This window comes from Bos mutus, chromosome 21 (assembly GCF_027580195.1).
Source record: "Bos mutus isolate GX-2022 chromosome 21, NWIPB_WYAK_1.1, whole genome shotgun sequence".
Taxonomy (NCBI): Eukaryota; Metazoa; Chordata; class Mammalia; order Artiodactyla; family Bovidae; genus Bos; species Bos mutus.
In genome coordinates, this window is record NC_091637.1 from 29,592,168 (window position 1) to 29,617,483 (window position 25,316).

General features: G+C 51.8%; 1 protein-coding gene across 1 annotated transcript in view; it reads left to right on the top strand.

The window, feature by feature from the left end:
* The first annotated feature begins 239 nt into the window (after positions 1-239).
* The window catches only part of ADAMTS7 (ADAM metallopeptidase with thrombospondin type 1 motif 7), a 58,112-nt gene continuing 33,035 nt past the window's right edge, over positions 240-25,316 (top strand). The window contains 8 exon segments of the mRNA XM_070358499.1: positions 240-581; positions 9,683-10,038; positions 12,130-12,295; positions 13,409-13,605; positions 18,903-18,986; positions 19,326-19,450; positions 20,789-20,938; positions 22,065-22,208. Coding sequence (XP_070214600.1) covers positions 482-581; positions 9,683-10,038; positions 12,130-12,295; positions 13,409-13,605; positions 18,903-18,986; positions 19,326-19,450; positions 20,789-20,938; positions 22,065-22,208 — 1,322 coding nt within the window. The 5' untranslated portion in view covers positions 240-481.

Sequence of the window (25,316 nt, forward strand, 5' to 3'; positions counted from 1 at the left end):
GCCCTCGGCCCGGTGGGCGGCCGATGGGCCGTCGGGGGCCGCTGCGTGCGCCCTGCCCGGTGCTCCGCCCCTGAGCGGTGGGCAGTCGGCCCCGGCCCGGAGTGGCCCGAGAGGGTGGGGCGAGGGCGGGGCGAGGCCGCGCCTGGGCGGGAGGGGCGGGCCGGGGGCGGGGGAAGGAGCCCGAGGGGCGGGGCGGGGGCCCGCGGCGTTTCTCCCTCCCTCCCTCCTTCCCTTTCTTTCTCCGCTTCTCACTCTCCAGTCTTTTCTTTTCCTCCGCAGCCGGCCGAGGGGGCGGGCCCTGCAGCCTTTGTTGCTCGCAGACCGAGCGCAGCCGCCCGCCGGGCGGCAGTCCGGGCCCAGGACGCCGGGAGCTGCACGCGGGTCGGGCATGTCCTGAGCCGGACCCGGGACCGGGCAGCGAACGGACGGGACGGACGAGAGCGTGTGCGAGGGGTCGCTTGGCGGCCGCCTGGCCCCGGCCATGCCCAGCGGCCCGAGTCCCCGAAGCCCCGCGCCGCTGCTGCGCCCCCTGCTCCTGTTCCTCTCGGTCCTGGCGCCGGGCGCCCACGGATCTGCACCAGGTGGGTGGCTGCCCCGCCCCGGCCGGCCGGCCCTGCCACCCCTCCCCGCTTCTCCAGCCTAGGTTCAGCCCCTTCTCACCTCTGCAGATTCCGCTCCTGCCAGGCTCTGCCGGGAGGGGTCGCCCCCCACTCTCCTGGTGTTAGGGACAGGGGTGGGCTTAGGGCAGCGAAACCGCGCCTTCAGGGAGCTTTCCCCAGCCCTCGACTCCACTACGCACCCTGCCCATAGCCAGAATAAGCCTCTTACACGCTCTTCGAGCTCCCGTTTCCCCACCTCGGGTGCAGCAGAGCGCGTCTGTCTCTCCCGGGGAATCTCTTCGTCTGAGCGACTGGACGGAGCGCGGCTTGCTGACGATGGATTCAGTTTCTCGCCCTCCCCAGTGTGCCTCGTCTGGAAAGCAGGCTGGCCAGGGCGCTGCGGGCGGAGTCGCGGGGTCTCAGGTCTACGCGGTTCCCTGCCGAGCCCCGGCCCCCCGCCCCGGTCCCCCGCCTCTAGGCAGCCTGCCCGGCCCTCAAGCTCCCCGGGCCGCGTCTTGCGCGGTCCTTGCACTTCCTGCCTCCCCCTCCCCCAAGTGTGAAGGCGCCGGGAGAGCAGCGCGGAGAAGGAGCTTCTTTCCCCGGCCCTGGGCTTGGCTCTCCCCGCCCAGCCCCGCCCGGCTGGCCTCCGACGAGCTTCTGGCCCGCGTCCAGAATCATGCTCCGTCCCGGTCCGCCGGGCCACGGAGCTCCTGGAGCGTCCGGCCTGGGAATTTAGGATCGGAGGGTGTAGAGGACCCCCTGGCCTTGCGCTCTGGAAGCTCCTGGTCTCTTGGGCGCGGGTAGAATAGTGGGAAGCACTGTTGAGGCGAGGCAGTCGGGAAGAAGGCTTTGTAGGAGAGGGGCCCGAGCTTGGAGGGACTGAAAGGATGGGTGAACTTTAGATGGGCTGGAAGGGTGTGTGTGTGTGTGTGTGTGTGTGTGTGTTGGGTGAACTTTAGATGGGCTGGAAGGGTGTGTGTGTGGTGGATGAACTTTAGATGGGCTGGAAGGGGGAGTGGGGAGGTGGGGGGATGTGTGGGTGCGGATGGGTGCAGCCCAACCGGGCTTGGTGGAGCGGGTCGGGGTGGGGTGGCTAGATTAGGGCTTCGAGCTGGGTTTCGGGGAGACCTCCCTCCTCAGCAGAGGGATTGTGGTTGTGAGGCTGGAAAAGCATATGGGCCGGAATGTAGGGAGCATTTAAGCCAGATCTTAGAGGTTCAAGGAACCGTTGAGGGGTGCAGCTGATGAAAGCCGTTGAGGGGAGCAGTGTTTTAGGGAGGAAGCTCCCTGTCTAGCAACAATGTGTAGGGGACAGAGCAAATATTTAATGAGACCTACCATGTGCCAGCATCCCTACTTCTTATTTCTCATCAGCTCCACAACAACCCTGCAAGGTGTGTGATGGAAAGTTCTTTTATAAATGAGAGGACAGATTCAGAGAGGGGAGTGACCTGCGAGGTTAGACTCCTGGGCTACCTGGGTGAAGCCTGTGTTTTCCCACTGCCCCAGAGCTGGGGACCGATGAGGGTGAACCAGGTGATGGGAGCAGGAAAGTATTCGCCCCAAGGAATTGCCCCTGAAGCCTGAACTTGGGTCCAGGCTCCCTGGCAGCTGTGGGAGAAAGGTTATGTGTGTGTCGGGGGCCGGGGAGTGCCTGTGGTCAGGGTCTCCTACTGCAAGCCAGACACATGTATGAGCTTGCCCATGTTGTTAAACTGGGATAATGGTATCTACCTCCAAGGGTTGTTACGAGAATTCAGCGAGATGGTGAATGTGTTTGCTTCGCACAGAACAGAGAAACTGCCACGTGGTGGCCGTGGTTTTTATGAGTCTGCCAGGTAGACCCAATAAGATTAGGGAGTCCTTGGTGTGTCCTGAAACTTGGACCTGCCATTTGGGGTGGAGGAAAGGCAAGCGCCCCTCCTATCTAATCTGGGTCCCCCTTCAGGTGAGTGTCTGTCTCCAGTGTCCCTATAGATATGTCACATGAGGTCCTCCCCAGTCTCTCCCACTTGGGATCCCTGACACGGAGGCTGCTGAGCTCTTTGTCATTTTCTTCAGACCTGCCTGGGGAACCTAGACCAGGTGCTCTGCCCACTGAATGCGACCCAGTTAGAGGCCAAAGAAAACATCTTGGGCTCACTTTTAGAAAAATGTAACAAACCAAGGGACTTGGGATTGCTGGGACTGGCGCAGGGACCCACCAAAACACTGTTTCACACATGTGAGCTCTGTGTGCGTGTGCATGCACACACGTGCATGCAGGCAAGTGCAGACGGACTGGAGTGGGGGGGGGGGGCATGTGTCACACACACCCTGGTTATTTTTTCTCTTTGTCATGAGCTATGGGTCATTTGAAGAGCTGGACTGTAACTCAGGTACTCGATAAGGAGGTGAGGGTAAACACCATGTTGGCATTTCTCTGGTAGAAGTTCCAGGGTGACAGTTCTGTCACCTAGCAGTGATAGTCAAAGTATTCAACACCCGTTGTGGCAGGAACTCACTCCAATCACAACTGAATAACCTTCCTGGCAGGACAGACTCAGCCATGAACCACTGGCAGTCCCTGCTCCCATCTGCAGTAGCTTTGGCACTGCTGGCTCAGCTCTGATGCACCCACAAACCGGACTGGAACCTGCAATTACCCTTTGCTAGCACTGGGTGGTGGTAGTTTCCACCACCATGATCTCTACCAGCCATCAGTTATCAGAGACACTGAAAGAGTTGTTTATTTTTTAACTTACTCCCCTCATTTAAAAATATTTTAATGGCAAAACAACACAAATTGACTATTGAATGCAGAATGCATTGACTAATTGACAAATTGACTAATGAATGCAGAATAAAGCAAGAAAATGAAAATTATTGCAGTAAAAATGGTAACATCCTGTAAGTACTAATATTTTTACATTTCTTATTAAAATATTAAGTCATTAAGCAAAAGAAGTTTTTAAAGACATAGCTAAGTATACTTGAGAACTTCTCTTGCTAATTTTCAGTCATAACTTAGTCACATTTGCTTTGTGTTATTATCTATTGAACTAAGCGCTTATGTATTGACGCACTGAATTCTCACACAACCTAAGGTATAATTATTATCATGCCCATATTACAGATGGAGGAACTGAGACTGTGTGGTTAGTTTACCCATAGCCTCACAGCTTTTGATGGCAAAGTTGTGATGCAGACCCAGGTGCTCTGACTATAGAGCACATTACTTCTAATGCTTTTTGCCTGCAGCATATTTCTGCTTAGCCCCACCACATTTTTGAACTTAAGAGGATGCTTCTTTATAACTCACTTGAATTTCTATCTTGCAATAATTTCCCAAGGTCTAGCGCAAGGGTTCTCAACAGGACTGCATACCCCCAGGTTCATGGATCCCTCCCCAGGGACACTGTTGAACTCTCGGGGCCATCTCTCCCCAGGGGATCTGATTCCCCAGCCTTATACACAGTGCCCTCTCCCACCCACATACGGTTGAGGACACTGCCGTTGCCTAGAGGTGTGCCATGTAGCTTCCATTTTTCTGGTACACTGAGCACTTCTGGGCTAATTGGCATCAGCACCCCACACTTTCAGCTTGTCTTTAGCAGCCTTGACTGTGATGGTTCATGCCCTGGGAACTGCTTTTAATATTCATTTAAAATAAAACCTTGGAGTATAACTGTTTTCTTATTCTCCATCTATTTGCTCCATGACCCTCCTTAAATTTTCTGACTTGGATACTCTGAGCAGATGAGGAAACTGAGGCTCAGTAAGATGAAGTGACTGTCCAGGCCACACAACTATTAAGTAGCCAAGTTGGCACCTGAACCCAGGTCTACCTGTGTTCAACGCTCACACTTTTGCATTATTTTCTAACTCCATTGTCTCTCATTCTACAAAACACGTGCCTGGGTCAAGCTTTTTATTGCTTGTTCCCCTCACCTGACTTCTTCCTATTTCTCTGGTGGTCTATCACATGATGCCCACCACCAAGCTGTCCTCATCCTCATGCTTAAATATGTACCCATATGTCAAGGGGACATGTCACATGTGCCCCTCTGACAAAGCTCTTCTTCATCCTCGTACATCTCTGGGCTGTCCCCTGCCCTCTCTTGGACTTTCCCAGCGCTGTGCCAGGGGTAAGGATCATGAGTGCCCTGCACCCATTTATTCTCAGGGCTAGGATGGTGTCTTGTACTTTTTCCTGGATGTTAGGGCACTTAGCTCTCCCTCACAACACCAAACGCCATGGGCCAGGCAGGTAACGTAACGAGGCTGATGGGAAGACATTTTTCTTGAATCATAGGGCCTCTTGGCCCAGCCCTTGTTTTCCCGTTGTTGTTAGAGATTCAGCTCTTTACTGAATGAAAGACAGCACAAGTGTGAAGCTGAGGGCAACCTATATTTAGCGACAGTGCTGAGAACACATAGGAAGTGGTGGAGACTGAGGCAGATGGGAAAGCACAGGCCCTCTCTAATGGGCCACTTCTGACAAGTGTGAATTTAGGCCTGACATGGATGGACGATAAGACTTTAAGCTGAAAATTGAGACTTTTGTACAAAATTATGTGATTTTTTTTCTTTTTTACAAAAAACACTGGCAACTGATTAAATACTGTTCAACATTTTTGCCAGTCCAACAAACCACTACCTGCCCCTAATCAATACACTGACAAACAAAAAAAAAACAAGTCTGCAGGCTATGGTTGTGGAGTTGGCCTCCCAAATGCCCTTATGAGGATGAGAGAGCAAGAAGTCTCCTTCAACTATCCAGCCCAATGGCTTCCAAATGCCAGCCTTGAAATGGTTACTTCAGAATCCCCAGAAGGTTTGGAAAACTGCAGATTCTGGGGCCTCAGAGCCCTGGATCTAAGGAATCAGAATATCTGGGCTGGGTCCTGGGCAGCTACAGTTTTTCAGAGCTTTCCAGGTACTTGTGATGTTCAGCCAGGTTTATGTCCAGTAAGGAATTTCCTAACTTCCCTGATGACCACAATCCCTTGAGGCTTTTGGTAAAAACACAGCTTCCCAGTCCCATTTCCTGGACATGCTGATTCAGTGGGTCTGGGACAGGGCCTGAGAACTTGTTTTTAACAAATTCTCATCCGAGAAGTCTGGAAAATCCTTGCACTTGTGCCCTCCTGAAACTCAGAGACAAGGAAAATTTGCCTAAAGTCACTGAACAAGTTACTCCAGCCCACCCTGTGTCCTGCCTCTTGGAGAATGCTCTTAGAGGACTGCCCTAATGGCTGGCCCACTGGGGCAGTTGTGGGCAGTGAGGGATGTCCTCAGCGGGGGTGCGGGGGGCCACACCATGCAGCGCACTCTTCAAGTGGTTTGGCAGGAGACAGATTGGAGGGTGAGTTGAGTTTTTGCAGCCTGGCCTGGAGGGAGCTTCAGGCTGGACTTGGCTTCCTTTCCCACCCCAGCAGCAGCCACACAGAGAGCTCTGTAGGACAGCTGCAGGGCACTCAGGCATTCTTGTGGCCTTGAGAAGTCTTTGTCTTGAGCAGCCAGGATCCCAAGAGCTGGGCATAAAGCCAGGACAAGCCCCAGAGCTAGGTAGGACCAGAGGCTGGGACAAACCTCAGATGGGCCAGTTTCCTACCTGCACCTTAGGGCCTGGGAACTGTGGAGAAGGAAAAGAGAGAATGAGAGCGTGAGCCCTGGGGTTGCTGCCCACTCCCAGCAGTGCTGCTCTTCTTTGTGTGTGTATCCATGTGAGATTTCTTTTGAAGACTAGGTCTAGTGGTCAAAATAGTTGGAAAACTTTGATCGAGTCCAATTCATGTTCACTTGGTCATGTCTGACTCTTTGTGACCCCACGGACTGCAGCACACCAGGCTTCCCTGTCCATCACCAACTCCTGGAGCTTGCTCAAACTCATGTCCATTGAGTCGATGATGCCATCCAACCACCTTATCCTCTGTTGCCCCTTTCTCCTCCTGCCTTCAATCTTTCCCAGCATCAGGGTCTTTTCCAATGGGTCAGTTCTTCGCATCAAGTGGCCAAAGTATTGGAGCTTCAGTTTCAGCATCAGTCCTTTCAATGAATATTCGGAACTGATTTCTTTTAGGATTGACTGGTTTGATCTCCTTTCAGTCCAAGGGACTCTCAAGTCTTCTCCGACACCACAGTTCAAAAATATCAATTCTTCAGCACTCAGCTTTCTTTATAGTCCAACTCTGACATCCATACATGACTACTGGAAAAACCATAGCTTTGACTAGACGGGCTTTGTTGGCAAAGTGATGTCTCTGCTTTTTAACATGCTGTCTAGGGTGGTCATAGCTTTTATGTTAGCAATGGAGAAACTGAGACCCAGCAAGAGACAGACCTCTGAGAATGAAGAAGGACGTTACTGGGAGGTTGAAACCATTTGGGAGACTTTATTACTCTTTCTGTGTGCCTTTAGGCTAGTCTCTGCACCTCTCTGAATGTCTCTCTGCTTTCTCCAGGAGCAATCTGGAGACTCTCCTGCAGGTGTCCTAACTTAGAATCCATAGCCACAGGGACCTGGGTAGAATTCAGAGGATCCATGAACTTGGATGGGACTATATTACATCTTTAATTTTTCTAACCTTGAAGTGAAATTCAGTATTTCCTTCCATTACAAATATTAGCAACAAATCACAATAGTATTAGCAGCATCTCTGATTTAGCTACCAATTGTTGTTCAGTTGCTAAGTCATGTCCAACTCTTTGTGACCCCATGGACTGTAGCATGCCAGTCTTCCCTGTCCTTCACTATCTCCTGGAGTTTGCTCAAATTCATGGTCATTGAGTCAATGATGCTACCTGACTATCTCATCCTCTGCCTCCCCCTTCTGCTTTTGCCTTTAATCTTTCCTAGCATCAGAGTCTTTTCAGTGAGTTGGCACTTCACATCAAGTGGCCAAAGTATTGGAGCTTCAGCTTCAGCATCAGTCCTTCTAGTGAATATTCCTAGTTGATTTCCTTTAGGATTGATTGGTTTGATCTCTTTGCTGTCCAAGGGACTCTCAAGTCTTCTCCAGCACCACAACTTGAAAGTATCAATTCTTCAATGCTTAGCCTTCTTTAGGATCCAACTCTCATATCTGTATATAACTACTGAAAAACCATAGCTTTGACTAAATGGACGAAGTGATGTCTCTGCTTTTTAATACACTATCTAGGTTTGTCATGGCTTTTCTTCCAAGGAGCAAGCATCCTTTAATTTCATGACTGCTGTCACCATCTGCAGTCCACAGTGATTTTGGAGCCCAAGAAGAGAAAATCTGTCACTGTTTCCACTTTTCTGCCATCTATTTGCCATATAGTGATGGGACCAGATGCCATGATCTTAGTTTTTTGAGTGTTGAGTTTCAAGCCAGCTCTTTCACTCTCCTCTTTCACCCTCATCAAGAGGCTCTTTAGTTCCTCTTCATTTTCTGCCATTAGAGTAGTATCATCTGCATATCTGAGGTTGTTGTTTCTCCTGACAATCTTGATTCCAGCTTGTGATTCACCGAGCCCAGCATTTTGCATGATGTACTCTGCCTAGACATTAAATAAATAGAGTAACAATATACAGTGTTGATGTACTCCGTTCTCGAGTTTGAACCAGACTGCTATTCCATATCTGGTTCTAACTGTTTGCTTCTTGACCTGCATACAGGTTTCTCAGGAGACAGGTAAGCTACCAAGAGGGACAAGAAAAAAAACTTTTTCTTCTTTTTTTAAAATCTCAACACAGTTGCAGGTATCTTGAAATAAGGCTGATGCTCTTCACTACTTTGAAATCATCATAGTTATTAAACTTGCCTTTGGATCTTGTTTAATGCATTAGGAAAGGAACACATGATTTCACATCTACTTTTTAAATTATTTTGACAGCTTTAATTCAGTATAATGAATTTCCTTGGTATTCCTATACATTTAATCTTACACACTTAAAAACATTTTTTGAGGAGTCCATGGCAGAAAAAGGTTAAGAATCAAGACTTACTGGGAAATCAAGCAGACAGAATGACTAGGAGAGGATTCTGCAAATTTTTCCAGCCCTGGAATCTTTTCATTTAACTCTCAAATGTGAAAGAAATAAACTAGAGCTGCTTGGTTGAAATGGTAGTGATGAGGGGCCAGGGAGCCCTACCTGGGTGGTCCTTCTCTGACTCCCCATCTCAGGAGGCCTGGAGATGTGTGCAGAAGAACCATCAGGCACTTTAAAAAATCCATCAGGCTAATAATAATCTAATAATCATAATTGCCATCATATTCAGTCGTATTCATCGTATTCAGTGGGCCAGGCGCTGCTATATGTGGAGTAGATCAGTTCATTTAATCTTCAGCCCCCAAAGTGCAAGTTACGATCCCCTTTCTACAGATTTTACACAAATACTTACTGAGAAACTACTAGTTTCCAGACATTCTTGAACACTTAAAATCTTCAACAAAGACTAAAGATTCTTGCCCTCTCAGAGTTCACACTGGGAGGAGATGGAGAAAGAAAAATAGAAAAAAGAATGCAGATGTTAAGTGATACAGTATGTGAGACGTGCTATGGGGAAAAATAAAGCAGGAAAGGGGGGATAGGGAGAGGCGGGGAGTTGCAATTTTAAAAAGAAGTGAGTAAGCTTTGGGGAAGGACCTGAAGGAAGTGAGTGCTTTATTGTCATGTGGGAAACAGGGAAGCGTGTTCAGGTGGAGGGAACAAGAAAGCAAAATCCGGAGGCAGGGGCAGCAAGGAGGCCAGTGGCCGAATGGAGGGAATTCGGGAGGTGTAGCTGAGATGAGATCGGTCGTCCCTGGCCATCGCTAGAACAGTTTGCTGCTGTGTGTGAGCTGGGAGCCACTGCAGGGTTTTGAGCAGAGAAAGGCTATGGATCTGACAGCTCTGGAACGAGTCCCTAGGACTACCACGTGGAAAGCTAATCATACTGGGGGAGAGGGACCCGAGATGGTCACTAACGGAAGCAGGGAGACTTGTGAAGAGGTTATTGCGATCACCTGGGTGGAGACTGCGAGGCATGGAGCGGTGAAACAGCACAGGTGGTGGGTGTTTGAATCCCGGCACTCGGACCTCAGCGCCCCCTCGGCCGCTGCCCACTCCGTCTCGGCTCTTCTCCCTGCAGGGCACGCCACTGATGGCCGGGCGGCGCTGGACATTGTGCACCCGGTGCGTGTGGATTCGGGGGGCTCCTTCCTGTCCTACGAGCTGTGGCCCCGCGCGCTGCGCAAGAGGGACTTGTCCGCCCGCCCCAGCGCGCCCACCTTCTACGAGCTGCAGTACCGCGGCCGCGAGCTGCGTTTCAACTTGACCGCCAACCCACACCTGCTGGCGCCCGGCTTCGTGAGCGAGACGCGGCGGCGGGGCGGCCTGGGCCGCGCGCACATCCGGGCCCGCGCCCCCGCCTGCCACCTGCTAGGTGAGGTGCAGGACCCTGAGCTCGAGGGCGGCCTGGCGGCCATCAGCGCCTGCGACGGCCTGGTGAGTGCGCCGGGTGAGCTGGCGGGACGTGGGCCCACCCCATCCCCATCCCCTGCCTGGGCGAGGACTTGTCTGCTGGTTTTGGCCCGTTGGAGTTCCCCCTTCCAGCCTCAGTATTAGCACCTGTAAAATGGGGTGGACAAGCTCAGGCCTCTTTGTTCTCTAGGGCAGCGGTTCTCAAACTTTAAAGCGAACCAGAGTCACCGAGGCCTAGTGGAAAACCTGATGCCCCATAGGGTAAATGGGGAGGGGGTGGGGAACTTGCATTTCTGACAATTTCTCAGATAGTGTTGAAGCTGTCACTCCAGACTTTGAAAACAGCTTTTTGTTTGTGGTGTGTGTGGACTAAGTAACTCAGAAAGCAGATGAGTCCCTCATCTTCAAGGAGTATCAGTTATGACTTTGATCGCGCAACCCCCGCCCCCACCCCGCTTCCCTGGAGAGCAGGCTTTAGCCTCCAGGTTTTTCTGAGTTGAGGTAATGCTGGCAGCCACGTGCAGCCCTAATTGCCTCCCTCTGCTTGAGAGCAGCTCCTCTCCAGGCAGCATAGGGCTCCTTTTGCTCCCAGCTCTGGAGGGTCGGGTGTGGGAGGAGTGGGGGTGGGTGGGGGGATGGGGGCACATTCTCAGCCATCCACTACGCCCTGCAGGGAGCCTCAGCTCAGATTGCTCAGGAAAAGCCATAGCTGTGGCAGGGCACGGGCTCATGACATATAGCCCACCTCACAGGCTCTAGAGCCGTTGGTCCCCAATCTTTTTGGCACCAGGGAAGGGTTTCGTGGAAGACAGTTTTTCCACAGACTAGGGGTAGGGGGTAGTTTCAGGATGATTCAAGAACATTACATTTATTGTGCACTTTATTTCTATTATTATTATTATTACATCAGCTCCACCTCAGATCATCAGGCATAAGATCCTGGAGGGTGGGGACCCCTGCTCTAGGGTATCTGGGCCTTTGAGAGCCCAGCTGCCTGGGAAAGTCTCATTTACAGGAGCCTGTACTTCTCCCTTTTCATATAGTTAAATTAATTTTGTTGCGCCTGAGCGACAAGTACACATATGGGCATTGTTCCCACTTTACAGATGAGGGAACAGGCTCAGAGAGGAACCTGCCCAAGGTCACTCAGTTATCCAGTGGTGGAGTAAACGCAGGCCTCCAGCCCCTAGAGCTAATGATACACGATCCAGCACTCCAGGTTCTCTGCCCTGAGTGACCCAACTGGCTGACTTGGAGCCAATGAGGAGGGGTCTGAGGGAGGAAAAACCTCCCATGTTGGAGTCCTGAGCTTCCCTAGTAGGTGGTGGATTGCTCAAAGATACTTCCCAAGGCCCCTCCTTCCTCTGGCCTCTCTGAATGCCAGCAAACATCCCCGAGACACCCCTTTCAATTTCCCTTCTCTGGAAGATCCTGGGACCAAGGAAGAGGGTGTCCTGGTGGCAGTGGGTATCTCCATGGCCATCTTGTTAGATTTGGAAGGAAACCCATTTCTTCCTTCCTTTCTTTTTTTTTCTTTTGGTAATCAAATTTCTTTTTATTGAGATATTATCAAAATATTAGTTTCAGACAATTTGACACCTATTTATTAATATATTGTAAAATGATCACAATAAGTCTAGTTACAAATTTATGTACATATAGTTTTTTTTCTTGTGATGAGAACTTTTTATCTTAGCAACTTTCAAAAACACAAAACAGTGTTATTAACTATAGCACTGTGCTGTACATTACTAACCCAAAGCTTTTTTTCCCCTTGGTGTTAAGTTTTTAATTGTAATTCTTGCTCATCTTTGGAATGTGGGGGATGCAGACCTATTTTGTACTTATGGGCTAAGGGGTGGGGTGGGTGTATGGAGCAGCTTCCTGGGCTGATGGCTTCTGAGCTCAGCCTAGAAGCCTTTGGCTGGGTAAGGCGGTAGGGAGGGATGTTCCAGCAGAGGGTACAAAGTGAGCAAAGGTCTAGAGGGAGGAAGGCACAGTGTGTCTGGGGTCAGTTGGCCTGATGGGCTCTGCTGGGCAGGACAGGCCTCTGGGCGTGGGGGAGGGCAGCCGAGTGTCAGTCCTCCCCGTGTGACCCTGGTGCTTCTTTCCCAGAAAGGTGTGTTCCAGCTCTCCAACGAGGACTACTTCATTGAGCCCCTGGATGGTGTCCCCGCCCGGCCTGGCCACGCCCAGCCCCACGTGGTATACAAGCGCCAAGTCCCTGAGAAGTGGGCAGAGCCGGGGGACTCCAGGGCTCCAGGCACCTGTGGGGTGAAAGGTGTGTTTCTCTGCTATCAGCTCTGGGGTAGGGGATGAGTCTGGGACATGGAGGGGCCTTTCCAGAAACCTCTATTAACACCCCCACGCCCAGCTCCTCTTGGACTGAAGGGACACAGACAAACCAACAGCTGCATCATCATAGCCTGTGCCCTCTATGTGTGATGGGCCTGAGGCCTCTGCCTGTTGGGCCTGCCCCAGCTCATCCCCTGGACTGACTCCTCTCACCACCAGCTCATCTACCTCCCTACCTCAGGGCTCAGTCTCTCTGTGTCCCCTCCCTGCTCCCTGCCTGTGACACCTCTAGCTGTGGCAGCCATTCTTCCCTGAGTGTCCAGTCAAGGCTGGGCCATACACAACCTCAGCAGTTCAACTAGGCGGGAACCTCCCTCCCCTCCCCACTCTGGTCTTACCCCAGAAAAACTGACCTCTGTTATTGGAGACCTAGAGTGTGGCACCCAGCACCTCTTCTGCAGAGTGGCCAGTCTGTGCTGGGCCAGTCCAGGTAAGGAGCTGCCTGCTAAAGGCTGCTGGGGTCTATGGAATGCTCCAGCTTCACAAGCTGCCCATGGCTAGGGACTCTATTTCCTGGGACAGATATTCACCGGGGCTTGCTTCTTGCCCTCAGTTTCCCCAGCTTCATAGATGTGCTTCCTCTTCTGATCTTGTGGGGAGCCTGGGGCAGTGGGGCAGATCTCCAGGGGGGTCAGCTGGCTGGGGTCTTGGCCAGCCTCCCCAGGCTGGGGGTTAGGTTGAGAGGTCTGTGTGAGCTGGGAGGTACTTACCCCCCAGCGGGGGTGGATCAGCATAGAGAGATACAGGCCCAGGAGTTCGCCTAACAGGCTCAGTGCTTCACCATGTTCATAGCCCCATAGAAGTCATCCTCTGAGGCTGCTAGGCTTATCTTTTTATTGTCAGGCAGCCCCAGGGTCAGACAAGGGAAGTGACTAGGTCAGGGCCACACAGCACAGGTCTGGGGCAGAGTCACACTGGGAGTAGGCCCCTTGTCTCCGATCCTGCTGACCCAGAGAGAGCTCACTGGGGAGAGGTCCTTGAGACGTGTGTCCTGGGCCAACCTCCTGGCAGCTAGCCCCCACCCCTTCTGGGCCCACAGAGTTTCCAGAGCTGGAGCCCCAGCGGGAGCGTTGGGAACAGCGGCAACAGTGGCGGCGTCAGCGGCTGAGGCATCGATACCAGCGCTCGGTCAGCAAAGAGAAGTGGGTGGAGACCCTGGTGGTAGCCGACGCCAAAATGGTGGAGTACCACGGGCAGCCGAATGTCGAGAGCTACGTGCTGACCATCATGAACATGGTGAGGCTGCCACAGGCAGCGTGTGGTGGGGGGTGGTGAGGGCTGCCAGGAGGTGGTGTTGGTGAACCCCAAAGGTATATACCCCAGGCTCCATGCCTGGTACAGGCTTCCAGCTCCTGAGTCACTGGGAGAGAACCTGGGCAGATGTGAGACACCACTGAAGGTCATGGCACCCCACTGGCTCAGCAGCCTCTGCCCGCTGCTAGGACCAGAGTGGGGGGAGGGGGGGATGAAGCAACCTCGACCTTGTGCCTGCCCGGAGGAGCCTGTAGACTGGCTGGCCCATCCACACCACTCTAAACAAGCACCTCCCCACCCTGTGCTGGGACCTGGGCTGGTCACTGGGGATGTGGAAATGCCCAATCAGCCCAGCCCCTGCCTGAGCCATCAGCAGGCATTAGAGTTAGAAGGACCTGTGACCTTGGGTAGGCCACATTACCTGTCTTAGCCTCAGCTTTCTCCGCTGTGAACTGGGGATGACGGTAGCACTTGGGTGGTACAACAGGGTTGGCATACTTCTCTTGATCCCATAGGACAGTCGAAATAACTAGATCCCATGAGGGTGAGTGACTTGCCCAGGTCACAAGGCTAGGCCAGGACAGACCTGGACAGGAGCCCCGATCTCCCAAGTCCTCCCTGGGGCACTGTGGCAGGTCGAAGCTGGTGATTCCCACTCCTTTAGTGCCAGCCAGCCCCTTCCAGCTGCTGCCCCAGATTGTGCAGGTGGGAGGCCTCAGGCAGCCAAGCTGCTTCCTGCGCCCCTGGGGAGAAGAGATCTCTGCCCTTGGCATTCTTAGCAGGCTACCCACTGAACAGCACGGTTTTCCCTCTGGGCTGGGTGAATGAGAGCAGGCCGGGTGTGTGTGCCCTGCAGCTGGTGTGGCCAGTGTCATGTGTTGTGACCTCCCCCATATCAGCCTTTAACCCCCAAAACACTCAAGGAAGTGTATGCTCTGGGTCATCTAAGGTCTGGCCACTTCTTTTATAGCCATAAAGCCAAGGGTCAGAGAAAGGAAGGGGCTCTGTCTGTGGCCATCATGCCCCCACTGCTCGAGTCTGCATTGGCAAGCTCAGCTCTGGGCCAGTTCCTGCCCGACTTGGCCACCCATGTTGGCTCCCTCCTCCTAATGGAATAAAGGCCATAGCCTTCTGCCTGACACCTGAGGTCTCTTAAGGCCCAGCCAAGCCTCCATTTAGCCTTGTCTGCCCAGGGAGACAAGCCACTAGCCACCAGGGTTCCAGAGGGGTTGTTGCTGGACAGCAGGGCCCTGCTCCTTGGCTGGGGTGGGGTGGGGTAGGGGGGCAAGAGCAGGTTTCCAGGCCACGAGATCCTCCCCTTGCATGCTCAGCCTGAAAGAGGCCTAGGAGCTTGGCTGGAGTCACCAAGGCTGGGTTCATCAGCCTCACTTTTACTGAGTGTTCCATGTGGGACGGTATCAAGCCCTCCAGGCTCCCCCATGACATCCCCTGTGTGCCAGGGATCAAGGATTTGACCCCAGAGCAGGGCCCCTTCCCGCCTCCCTGTCTAGGCCCACAGGACACGGGCATTTACCTTGTGAGCCCCACCCTGGAGGAGGGAGGGCCTGGCTTTCAGAGTCACATGTTCTGGACAGTGTCATAATTTTTGTGAGCTGACAAGTCCAGCATTGGTCTGGACAGGGTGGAGGCACCTATGAGGCTAACAGTGCTGGATACCCGACAGGGAGACTCCAGGAAATGATAGGGGCATGGATGACAGGCAGCCAGCCTCCAAGGGGGGCTGGACTGGGTGTTAGGGCTGAGGCTTCTGAACACCTGCTACTTGGCCAGTGTTCCACACCCAGAGCCTCTTCCAAGCCTCAGCCCCATTTTGTAGTTGGAGGAACAAAGGATCAGGCAGTCCAAGGAACTTCTCAAGGTCACAGAACTGGTGAGTGGCAGAGCTGGAACCGGAGCTCAGAGTTATCTGCTTCCAAAGCCTTACTCGGTCCTCTCTGCCTCTTAACCTGCCCCAGAGAGGGATAGCTGGATAGCTGTGGTGTCCAGAGTGTGCTAGAAGGATGAGGGAACAGGTTGGTGGGAGTGAGGAGAACTTATCCCTTTTTTCCTCTGGAGCAGATGTTTGTTCATGTAAGGCTGACATGAGTGCTGAGTGTCAGCTCTGTACCAAGGACATGGTGATGGATGCACAAGAATAAGATCCCAGGCTTGGGAAGCTCTGCCTTATAGCATTTCTCAAAGAATATTCTGGAGAGTACTTGTTCCAAGAGATGCTAATAAATGTTCTGTGAAGAAAGATGGCACTTTTGAAAGTTTGGCAACACAGGGTTAAAAAAAATGTAACAGACTTTACTGCAGTACTCCTCAGAGCCTCCAAAGCTGTACATGTTTAGAATCCATCCACCAGAGAGGAGGCAGGCAGCACTTTCCAAACTTAAGAGCAGAAACTTTGATGCAGTCAGATCTGGGTTTCTGATCCCATATTTAGCCTCTCTTGGAGCCTCAGTTGCTCCATCTGTAAGATGGCGATACTTATGCCTGCCTGAGAGGTGTGAAGATTAAGTGAGCTAAGGCACGTGACGCTCCCAGTGCGAGGACCATGTGTGTTAGGCTCGGTCAGTGTTAGCTGCTGCTCTTGTGGCTACTGAAGATCTGCTCTTCAGCCCCACAGCCACCTTCAGGACAGCCTCACCCTCTTTACCAGGGCCTCCTACAGGTTACCAGTTTGTCAGTGTGCCAGACCCAGGTCTGAGTCCAGGAGCTCAGGTAGGCCTATTCCAAGCATAACAAGAGAGGTCCCCCCATTTTTGCACCCCCAATTCTGTTCATGTCCTCTGAGGTCAGGGGCCCTTTTTGAGTGAGTGGCTCTTGTCATACTGTTAGCTCACTGGGAGCTTGTAGTCACTGGTAACCCCCAGATCTTACTTTCATGAACACTGCCTACCCCAGCTTGCTTTCTGGGCCTGCACCAGAATAGGGGGACTTCCCTGGTGGCTCAGACAGTAAAGCGTCTGCCTACAATGCGGGAGACCTGGGTTTGATCCCTGGGTTGGGAAGATCCCCTGGAGAAGGAAACAGCAACCCACTCAAGTACTCTTGCCTGGAAAATCCCATGGACGGAGGAGCCTGGTAGGCTACAGTCCGTGGGGTTGCAAAGAGTCGGACACGACTGAGCAACTTCACTTTCATTTTCCTGGGTATAGTTTATCTAGTTGAGATAACCCAGGCCGTACACCCTGACCTCAGGCTGTAAACAGACACTCACAGGTTGGTTTAGTCAACAGTTAATGACCCTGCCTTCCTCCAGTACCTCCCAGCGTGTTTCACCTCCGTACTTCTTGGGAGACAGTGAAAAATGTTCTAGACAGTGGGGGGACTTTGTGGTGGCAGGAAGCTCTCCTAGCCCTAATTCAGGACATAAGGTGGGCTAGTTGCTGGGACAGGTCTTACCAGACCCTCAGGGGCTTCTCATCCTTTGGAGCCTCTTTGTTGGGGTCTGCTGCCAAGCTCACTTGCATGTTGTCTGCTGCTGCTGCTAAGTCGCTTCAGTCGTGTCCGACTCTGTGCGACCCCATAGACGGCAGCCCACCAGGCTCCCCCGTCCCTGGGATTCTCCAGGCAAGAACACTGGAGTGGGTTGCCATTTCCTTCTCCAATGCATGAAAGTGAAAAGGGAAAGTGAAGTCGCTCAGTCGTGTCCTGCATGTTGTCTAGGAAAACTTTTTTCTTTTAATTTGATTTTCTCCAGGGGACTGTTTGCATTTTTATTTTTATTTGAATGAGATAATGCATTGGAAAAAACAAGCGCTCGAGCTTCATTCATTCATTCAGCAACTGTTTCTTGAGTCCATAATGTGCTAGGAACCTGGACAGATCAGAGGGAGCCCAAGGAGCTTATGGTCTGGAGGGGAGAGAGATGTTACTGAAACTGATAAATGTGAGCGTATGATGGAGGGGGTCCTAGAGAAGACAAGTTCATGGTGGTTTGGGAGTGTTGGGTAGAGAAAAAGCTCTCAGAAGACATGGTGGAGGGGCAAGAGCTGCAGAAAGGGTAAAAGATAACTTGGGAAGGTGTTCTAGGCTGAGGGCGCAGCATCTGCTAAGGCCCTGTGTAGGAAGGATCTTGGGATTTTGAGAGAAAGCCAGACAGAGTGGTTAGAGCCAGGGAGTGAGGGAGTTTGAGGAGAAGAGTGAGGCCATAGAAGTGGACAGGGACCGACCACACAGGCCTGTGTACCAGGCTTAGGACCTTCCCTTTACCTGTGGACAGTGAAGACCCACTGGTTTTAAGCAAAGACATAATGTGATTGGGTTTGTATTCAGAGACAAATGGCTGGGCTGCAGGGCTGCAGATGGGCTAGAGGACAAAATTTTGGAGGCAAAATTGGTTGATGTTGGGGAGGAAGGGGGGAGGAAGGAAGTGCAGAGGGGCCCCCAGGACCCAGCATGTGCATGGAGGTGAGGGAGGCACATTATTACATCACTGACTTCACCATTCCTGACCTTGAGCTCTGAAAGTATGATTCATCCCCTTATCAGGGGCTTTTGTGCCCTCTTAACAGTACATGTATTCTCCATTCCTATTTGAATATATTTTTCTCGATGGAATTGCTAAAAGCCAACTCAAAACTGATATGTCCTGACATCTCTGCCTGCTGGGAAATTGACCCCTGTCTCCACTCATGGGCTGGCTTCTTCCTTGTCCTGAGGGAGCTTTAAAAGAACAGACAGCTTTACCTGCCATTTCCCTGCACCTTGGCACACTGTCCATCTTTGGGGATGGGCTTCTGCCTTGGGGCTGAGTGGGGTTAGCTCTGGGGGACTCTGAGAGGCCTGCACACCTGCCCTCTTGGCCCTATGGCTGTCAGCCCCAGGGAAGATGGGCCTTGCCTGCCTCCATCCCTTCCCCAGGCTGTGCCCAGTTCCTGCCTCATGAGAGGGCTCACTCCTGGGATGCTGGTCCCAGCCTCCCCAGGGCAAGAGGGGGCAGCAGGGCCGATCCAGCCCAGGACAGAGGAGGGCCCTGAGATGGGCCAACCAGCCAGCATCTGGAGGTGCAAGCTGGGGAATAGGATTCCAAACAGGTGCTCGGGACCCCAGAGCCTGGGAGGCCCTCTCGTCCCCTCCAGGTTCTGCCGATGCTGGGCTGGGGGAGTGTGTGTTCAGGTGTGAGTACTTGCATGTATGGGATGCACGCACGGTGTGAGCTCCCCTGTGTATGAACATGGGTGTGCATCCCTCCAGGTGGGTTGGAGGTGAGCAGAGGCTGCCTGTGTTGTATATCTGAGGTGACAGCCTGACCCTTATTTCTTGGGTAGGTGGCCGGTCTGTTTCATGACCCCAGCATCGGGAATCCCATCCACATCACCATTGTGCGCCTGATCCTGCTGGAAGATGAGGAGGTGGGAAGTCACGTGACCTTACACTGCCCCCTGGGATGGGCATCGCCTGCCAGAGTCCTCCTGCCACTCACCCGAGCCACCTTGTGTGAAAGGGCACAGCCAGGGCCTCCTTGGCCCAAGCAGTGTCATCTGTCACCCCCACCCCTGGCTGACCCTCTCTTAGGTCCCTCTGGCAGGTGCCTCTGGGAGGGGTGGTCAGACCAGAGACTGGCCTGGGGCCCACAGGTCTGCCCGCTGCCACCTCTGGGCCTCTGTCCCCTGCCTTCCTGTGGAGGAGAATTTGGCCTGACCCTTCAGAGCTCTGGGGGAGGCTTCAGTGGCTGTGCTCTCTGCCTGCAGGAGGACCTGAAGATCTCTCACCACGCAGACAACACTCTGAGGAGCTTCTGCAAGTGGCAGAAAAGCATCAACATGAAGGGGGATGCCCACCCGCTGCACCATGACACGGCCATTCTGCTCACCAGGTACTGGCAGCTGGGAGGGGAGGGGCCTGGGGTGCAGCTGGGAGAGCCTGCATGGGAGGGAGGTGCCACCTGACCCTTGGGGAGAAGCCCCAGGAGTGGGGCAGACATGGCCCTGCTCTCAGGAGCCTCATCTGGAGGAGGGTTTCCACACCTTTGATCCAAGACAGGATTTCAACAGCACTTGGGGAGAGCTTTTTACTGTAAATATTCATTGTGAGCTGTTCATTGTGAATTCTCATGCAGTTGTCAGAAATAATACAGGGAGGTACCATCTACACTTCATCCAGTTTCCCACAGTGGTAACATCTGGTGTGAAAATGAAAGTGTTAGTCCCTCAGTTGTGTCCAGCTCTTGGCGACTCCATGGACTGTAGCCTGTCAAGCTCCTCTGTCCGTGGAATTCTCTAGGCAAGAATACTGGAATGGATAGCCATTGTCTTCTCCATGGGACCTTCCTGACTCAGGGGTTGAACCTGGCTCTCCCCTGGTGGCTTAGGTGGTAAAGAATCTGCCTGCAGTGCGGGAGACCCAGGTTTGATCCCTGGGTTGGGATGATCCCCTGGAGAAGGAAATGGCAACCCACTCCAGTATTCTTGCCTGGAGAATTCCACGGACAGCGGAGCCTGGCAGGCTACAGTCCATGGGGTCGCAAAGCGCTGGACACGACTGAGTGACTAACACTTTCACTCCTGCATTGCAGGCAGATTCTTTACCATCTGAGGCACCAAGAAAGCCCCCAACATCTGGCATAACTGTAGTTATATCCCAAGCAGAAAATTGACACTGATATGATCCACAGACCATACTCAGGTTTCACTAATTTTACATACACTTATTTGTGTGTGTATTTAGTCTTCTGCAATTTTATCACACGTGTAATTTCTGTATCCATTGCCCAGTCTAGATATGGAATGGTTCCATTAGAAGGATCTCTTGTGCTGCTCTTTTATAACCAGAAAATCTTACTGCCATACTTCCCCACTCCAACATGACCCCAACTCTGACAACTCCCAATCAGTTCAGAGGCAGTATTTTTGAACTTGAGGTGGAGTTATTAATATTTCCCTTTGCTGAGCTCCAGCAGCTTCTCATTGGGGTAGTAACCCAAATTGTCTGTGCATGGGTCTCTTCCCCAGGCCCAGAGAGGTGTCTTGTGTGAATAAGGGTCACTGCTTCCCCGAAGGCTCATGGGCTGGTCTGAGAGCGATGGGAGGAGCATCCTTCTTGCTCCCGCCCTCCCTCAGAGTCAGCAGGGGTCCTTCTCTGGCCCCCTCAGCTTGGGAGGGCCTGGCTCCAGGCCAGGTCAGTCTGAGGGCCCCCCCTCTCTCTGCACGTGCAGGAAGGACCTGTGTGCGGCCATGAACCAGCCCTGCGAGACCCTGGGCCTGTCCCACGTGGCGGGCATGTGCCAGCCACACCGCAGCTGCAACATCAACGAGGACACGGGCCTGCCCTTGGCCTTCACCGTGGCCCACGAGCTCGGGCACAGGTACCCTGCCACCCCCACTGCCACACTAAGAACCCAGCCTCACCTCCCAACCTGGAGGCACCAGCCAGCCAGGCTGATGGCCCATGCAGTCCCAGGGAAGGGAGCCCTGTCTTGAGGAACGAGCCCAACCTAGCCACATTCTGTCCTTGCCCTGTCCCCACCCCGCAGCCAGGCTGCTTCCCTGTTACACAGGAGAGGACTAAGCCTTAAGTGGGATTGAGATGGGCCGGAAAGTCACCATGGGTCTTTGTCCCTCCCTATTGCCCTCAGCGCTTGCATCTTTGACTCTTGGTCCCTGCCACCTCCCACCGCATTCCTAAATACTCTGCGACCCTAGGCAAGCTCCCTGCCCTCTCTGGGCCTCTGTATGCTCCCTGTTGGTTGAGGGAGTTGGATTCAGGGATGTGAAAGGCTCCCTCTGTTGGACACTTCTGTGTAAGGCTGTTGTGCCTAAGCATGGCCCCTGCCCTCAGCCATCTGTGCCTGGACTGTTTAGCTGTGAGTATGGCAGCATCTTAGATGGTCTGGGAGGCCACGAGGGCAGGCTCACAGAAAGCGCTGTTGGTCAGAGGGGTTGGCTCGTCACTGAGGACTGAGTGAGATAGTGTTTCTGAAAAGAGCTTAGTGTGATGCCTGGCACATAGGAAGAGGTCAGCACACATAATTGTTTTCGTGTCTTTCCAAGGATGGTCTCCGAGACCTTTCCTGTGGCGTGGCAGCTCGGACTCCCTAACTCCACTGCACAGCCTTGAGATAGGACCTGGGGTGGGGAGGAACCCTGTCAGACTGTTCTTGGTGCCAGTGAGGCTGCGGGGGCCACCATGGGCCCCCTGGGTGCCACCTGGCCGGCCATTGTTGGCCAGCTCAGTGCAGGCGCTGGGCTGCTCTGTGGTCCCTGGTGTTCAGTTCAGGATCAGCTGCTGGAGGGCCCCGGGCAGCTGGTTGTCACACCCACGTTTTACCTTAAGGAAACGGAGGCTCAGAGATGGGGTGTGACTTTCCCCCAGCCACACGGTGGTTTGGTGGCGGAGCCAGTACCCGGCACCTCGCAGACCCCTGAGGGAGGGAGTGGGCTGGCGGGCTTCCCGCCGGCTCACCCGCCCCTGGGGCCTGTGCTCTCACACAGTTTTGGCATTCAGCATGACGGAAGCGGCAATGACTGTGAGCCCGTTGGGAAACGGCCTTTCATCATGTCTCCACAGCTCCTGTACGACGCTGCGCCTCTCACCTGGTCCCGCTGCAGCCGCGAGTACATCACCAGGTTCCTCGAGTAAGTCCCTCCCAGCCCCGGGCCTCTTCCGAGCCGCTCAGGTCTAGGTCTGCCGGGGCAGCACCTTGAAGGATGTGCGGGAGCCCACAGAAGTATAGCGGGGAGAAGAGTGGGGTGTTCCTGGTACAGGAGGCATTGGTAAAGGCATTAGGACGCGAGGAGCGCGGGGTGGTTTTCAGAGCACTGCAGGATATTAAGTGAGGCTGCTGCTGCTGCTAAGTCCCTTCAGTCATGTCCAGCTCTGTGCGACCCCATAGACGGCAGCCCACCGGGCTCCCCTGTCCCTGGGATTCTCCAGGCAAGAACACTGGAGTGGGTTGCCATTTCCTTCTCCAGTGCGTGAAAGTGAAGTCGCTCAGTCATGTCCGACTCTTGGCGACCCCATGGTCTGCAGCCTACCAAGCTCCTCCGTCCATGGGATTTTCCAGGCAAGAGTACTGGAGTGGGGTGCCATTGCCTTCTCCATAAGTGAGGCTACAGGAGCCAAAGCAGGACAGAAAAGGAAGGTGGAGGAGGCACAGAGCTGGCCGTGTGGCAGGTGGGGGCCAGTGAAAAGCGGGAAAGAAAGTGCCCTTGAAGGCGCTGAAATGCATGGCTTTACCTTTCTATTGTGTTCTCTTAATTTGCTATGGTATTTCAAATTTTACTGTTTAATGTTTTAAGTAAAGACAAATTAAAACATTTAAATGATTAGTGCAAGTTTTTTTTTAATTGAGATATAGTTGATGTGCCATATTATATATTTTCAGATGTACAACAGTGCTTCACCATTTTTAAAGGTTATATTCCATTTATAGTTATAAAATGTTGGCTGTATTTCCTATGCTGTACTATATATCCTGGAGGGCATGGCAGCCCACTCCAGTATTCTTGCCTGGAGAATCCCATAGACTGAGGAGCCTGGTGGGCTACAATCCAGAGGGTCACAAAGAGCTGGACACAACTGGAAGCACCTTAGCGTGCACACGCACACGCACAATATATCCTTGTAATTGTATGCATCGTAGCTTGTACTTCTTAATCCCCTGTCCCTAACTTGCCCCTCCTCCCTTCCCTCTCCTCACTGGTAACCACTAGTTTATTCTCTCATCCGATTCTTTTTTTGTTGTAATCATTATTTGTTTTATTTTTTAGATTCCATATGTGAGTAATATCATACAGTATTTGTCTTTCTCAGTCTGACATTTCTCTAAGCATAAAATCCGTGTTGTTGCAAATGGCAAAATTTCATGCCTTTTGTGGCTGAGCAGTATTCCGTTATCTGCTACATGTTCTTGATCCAGTCATCTGTTCGTGGACACTTAGTTTGTTTCCATATCTTTGCTGTTATAAGCGGGGCTGCTATGAACACTGATGTGCATGTATCTTTTCAAATTAGTGTTTTCATTTTTTCCCCCGTATATACGGAGTAGAATTGCTGGGTCACACGGTAGTTCTGTTTTTCGCTTTTTGAGCCATACTGTTTTCCACACTGGCTGCTCCAATTTACAGTCCTGCCAACAGTGCACAAGGGTCCGTTTTTCTCCTCATCTTTGCCAACGTTTGTTATTTGTGTTCTCTCTGATGATAGACATTGTGAGGTGTGAGGTGATGCCTTGTTTTGGTTTTAATTTCTCTGATGATTAATGACGTTAAACATCTTTTCATGTGTCTTCTTTGGAAAAATATCTATTCAGGTCTTCTGCACATATTTTTAATCTGGTTTTTTTTTTGACAGTGAGTTGTATAAACTGTTAATATATTTTCAATATTAACTCCTTCTCAGTCATGTCTTACAAATATTTTCTCCCATCCAAAGGTTGTCTTTTCATTTTGTTGATAGTTTCTTTCACTGAGTGAAAGCTTTTAAGTTTAATTACATCTCGTTTGTTTATTTTTATTTACTTTGCTTTAGGAGACAGATCCAAAAAAATTATTGCTACAATTTATGTCAAAGGGTGTTCTGCTTATGTTTTCTTCTGGGAGTTTTATGGTTTCCTGTACTACATTTAGGTCCTTAATCCATTTTGAGTTTGTTTTTTGTACATGGTTTGAGACAGATGTTCTAATTTCATTCTTTTACATGTAGCTATCCAGTTTTCCCAGTACCACTTACTGAAGTGACTGTCTTTTCTACTGTATATTCTTGATTCCTTTATTGAAGATTAATTGACCATAAGTATGTGGGTTTATTTCTGGGCTGTGCTGTTGATCTGTATGTCTGTTTTTGTGCCAGTATCATACTGTTTTTTAAAAAATTTTATTAAAGTATAATTGATTTATGTGTTTAATTTCTGATGTATAGCCCAGTGATTCAGTTATACATATATATATATTCTTTTTCTTACTTGGGTTTCTCTTACCTTGGGCGTGGGGTATCTCTTCATGGCTGCTCCACCAAAGCGCAGCCATTGCTCCTTACCTTGGACGAGGGGTATCTCCTTACCGGCGCCCTTCCTGACCTTCAATGTGGGATACCTCCTCTAGGCCCTCTTGCACCCGCACAGCATCAGAGGGCAGACACACTGAAACTATACTCACAGAAAACTAGTCAATCTAATCACACTAGGACCACAGCCTTGTCTAACTCAATGAAACTAAGCCATGCCCGTGGGGCAACCCAAGATGGGCGGGTATTGGTAGAGAGATCTGACAGAATGTGGTCCACTGGAGAAGGGAATGGCAAACCACTTCAGTATTCTTGCCTTGAGAACCCCATGAACAGTATGAGAAGGCAAAATGATAGGATACTGAAAGAGAAACTCCCCAGGTTAGTAGGTGCCGAATATGCTACTGGAGATCAGTGGAAAAATAACTCCAGAAAGAATGAAGGGATGGAGCCAAAGCAAAAAGGAATACCCAGTTGTGGATGCAACTGGTAATAGAAGCAAGGTCCAATGCTGTAAAGAGCAATATTGCATAGGAACCTGGAATGTCAGGTCCATGAATCAAGGCAAATTGAAAGTGGTCAAACAAGAGATGGCAAGAGTGAATGTTGACATTCTAGGAATCAGCAAACTAAAATGGACTGGAATGGGTGAATTTAACTCAGATGACCATTATATCTACTACTGCGGGCAGGAACCCCTTAGAAGAAATGGAGTGGCCATCATGGTCAACAAAAGAGTC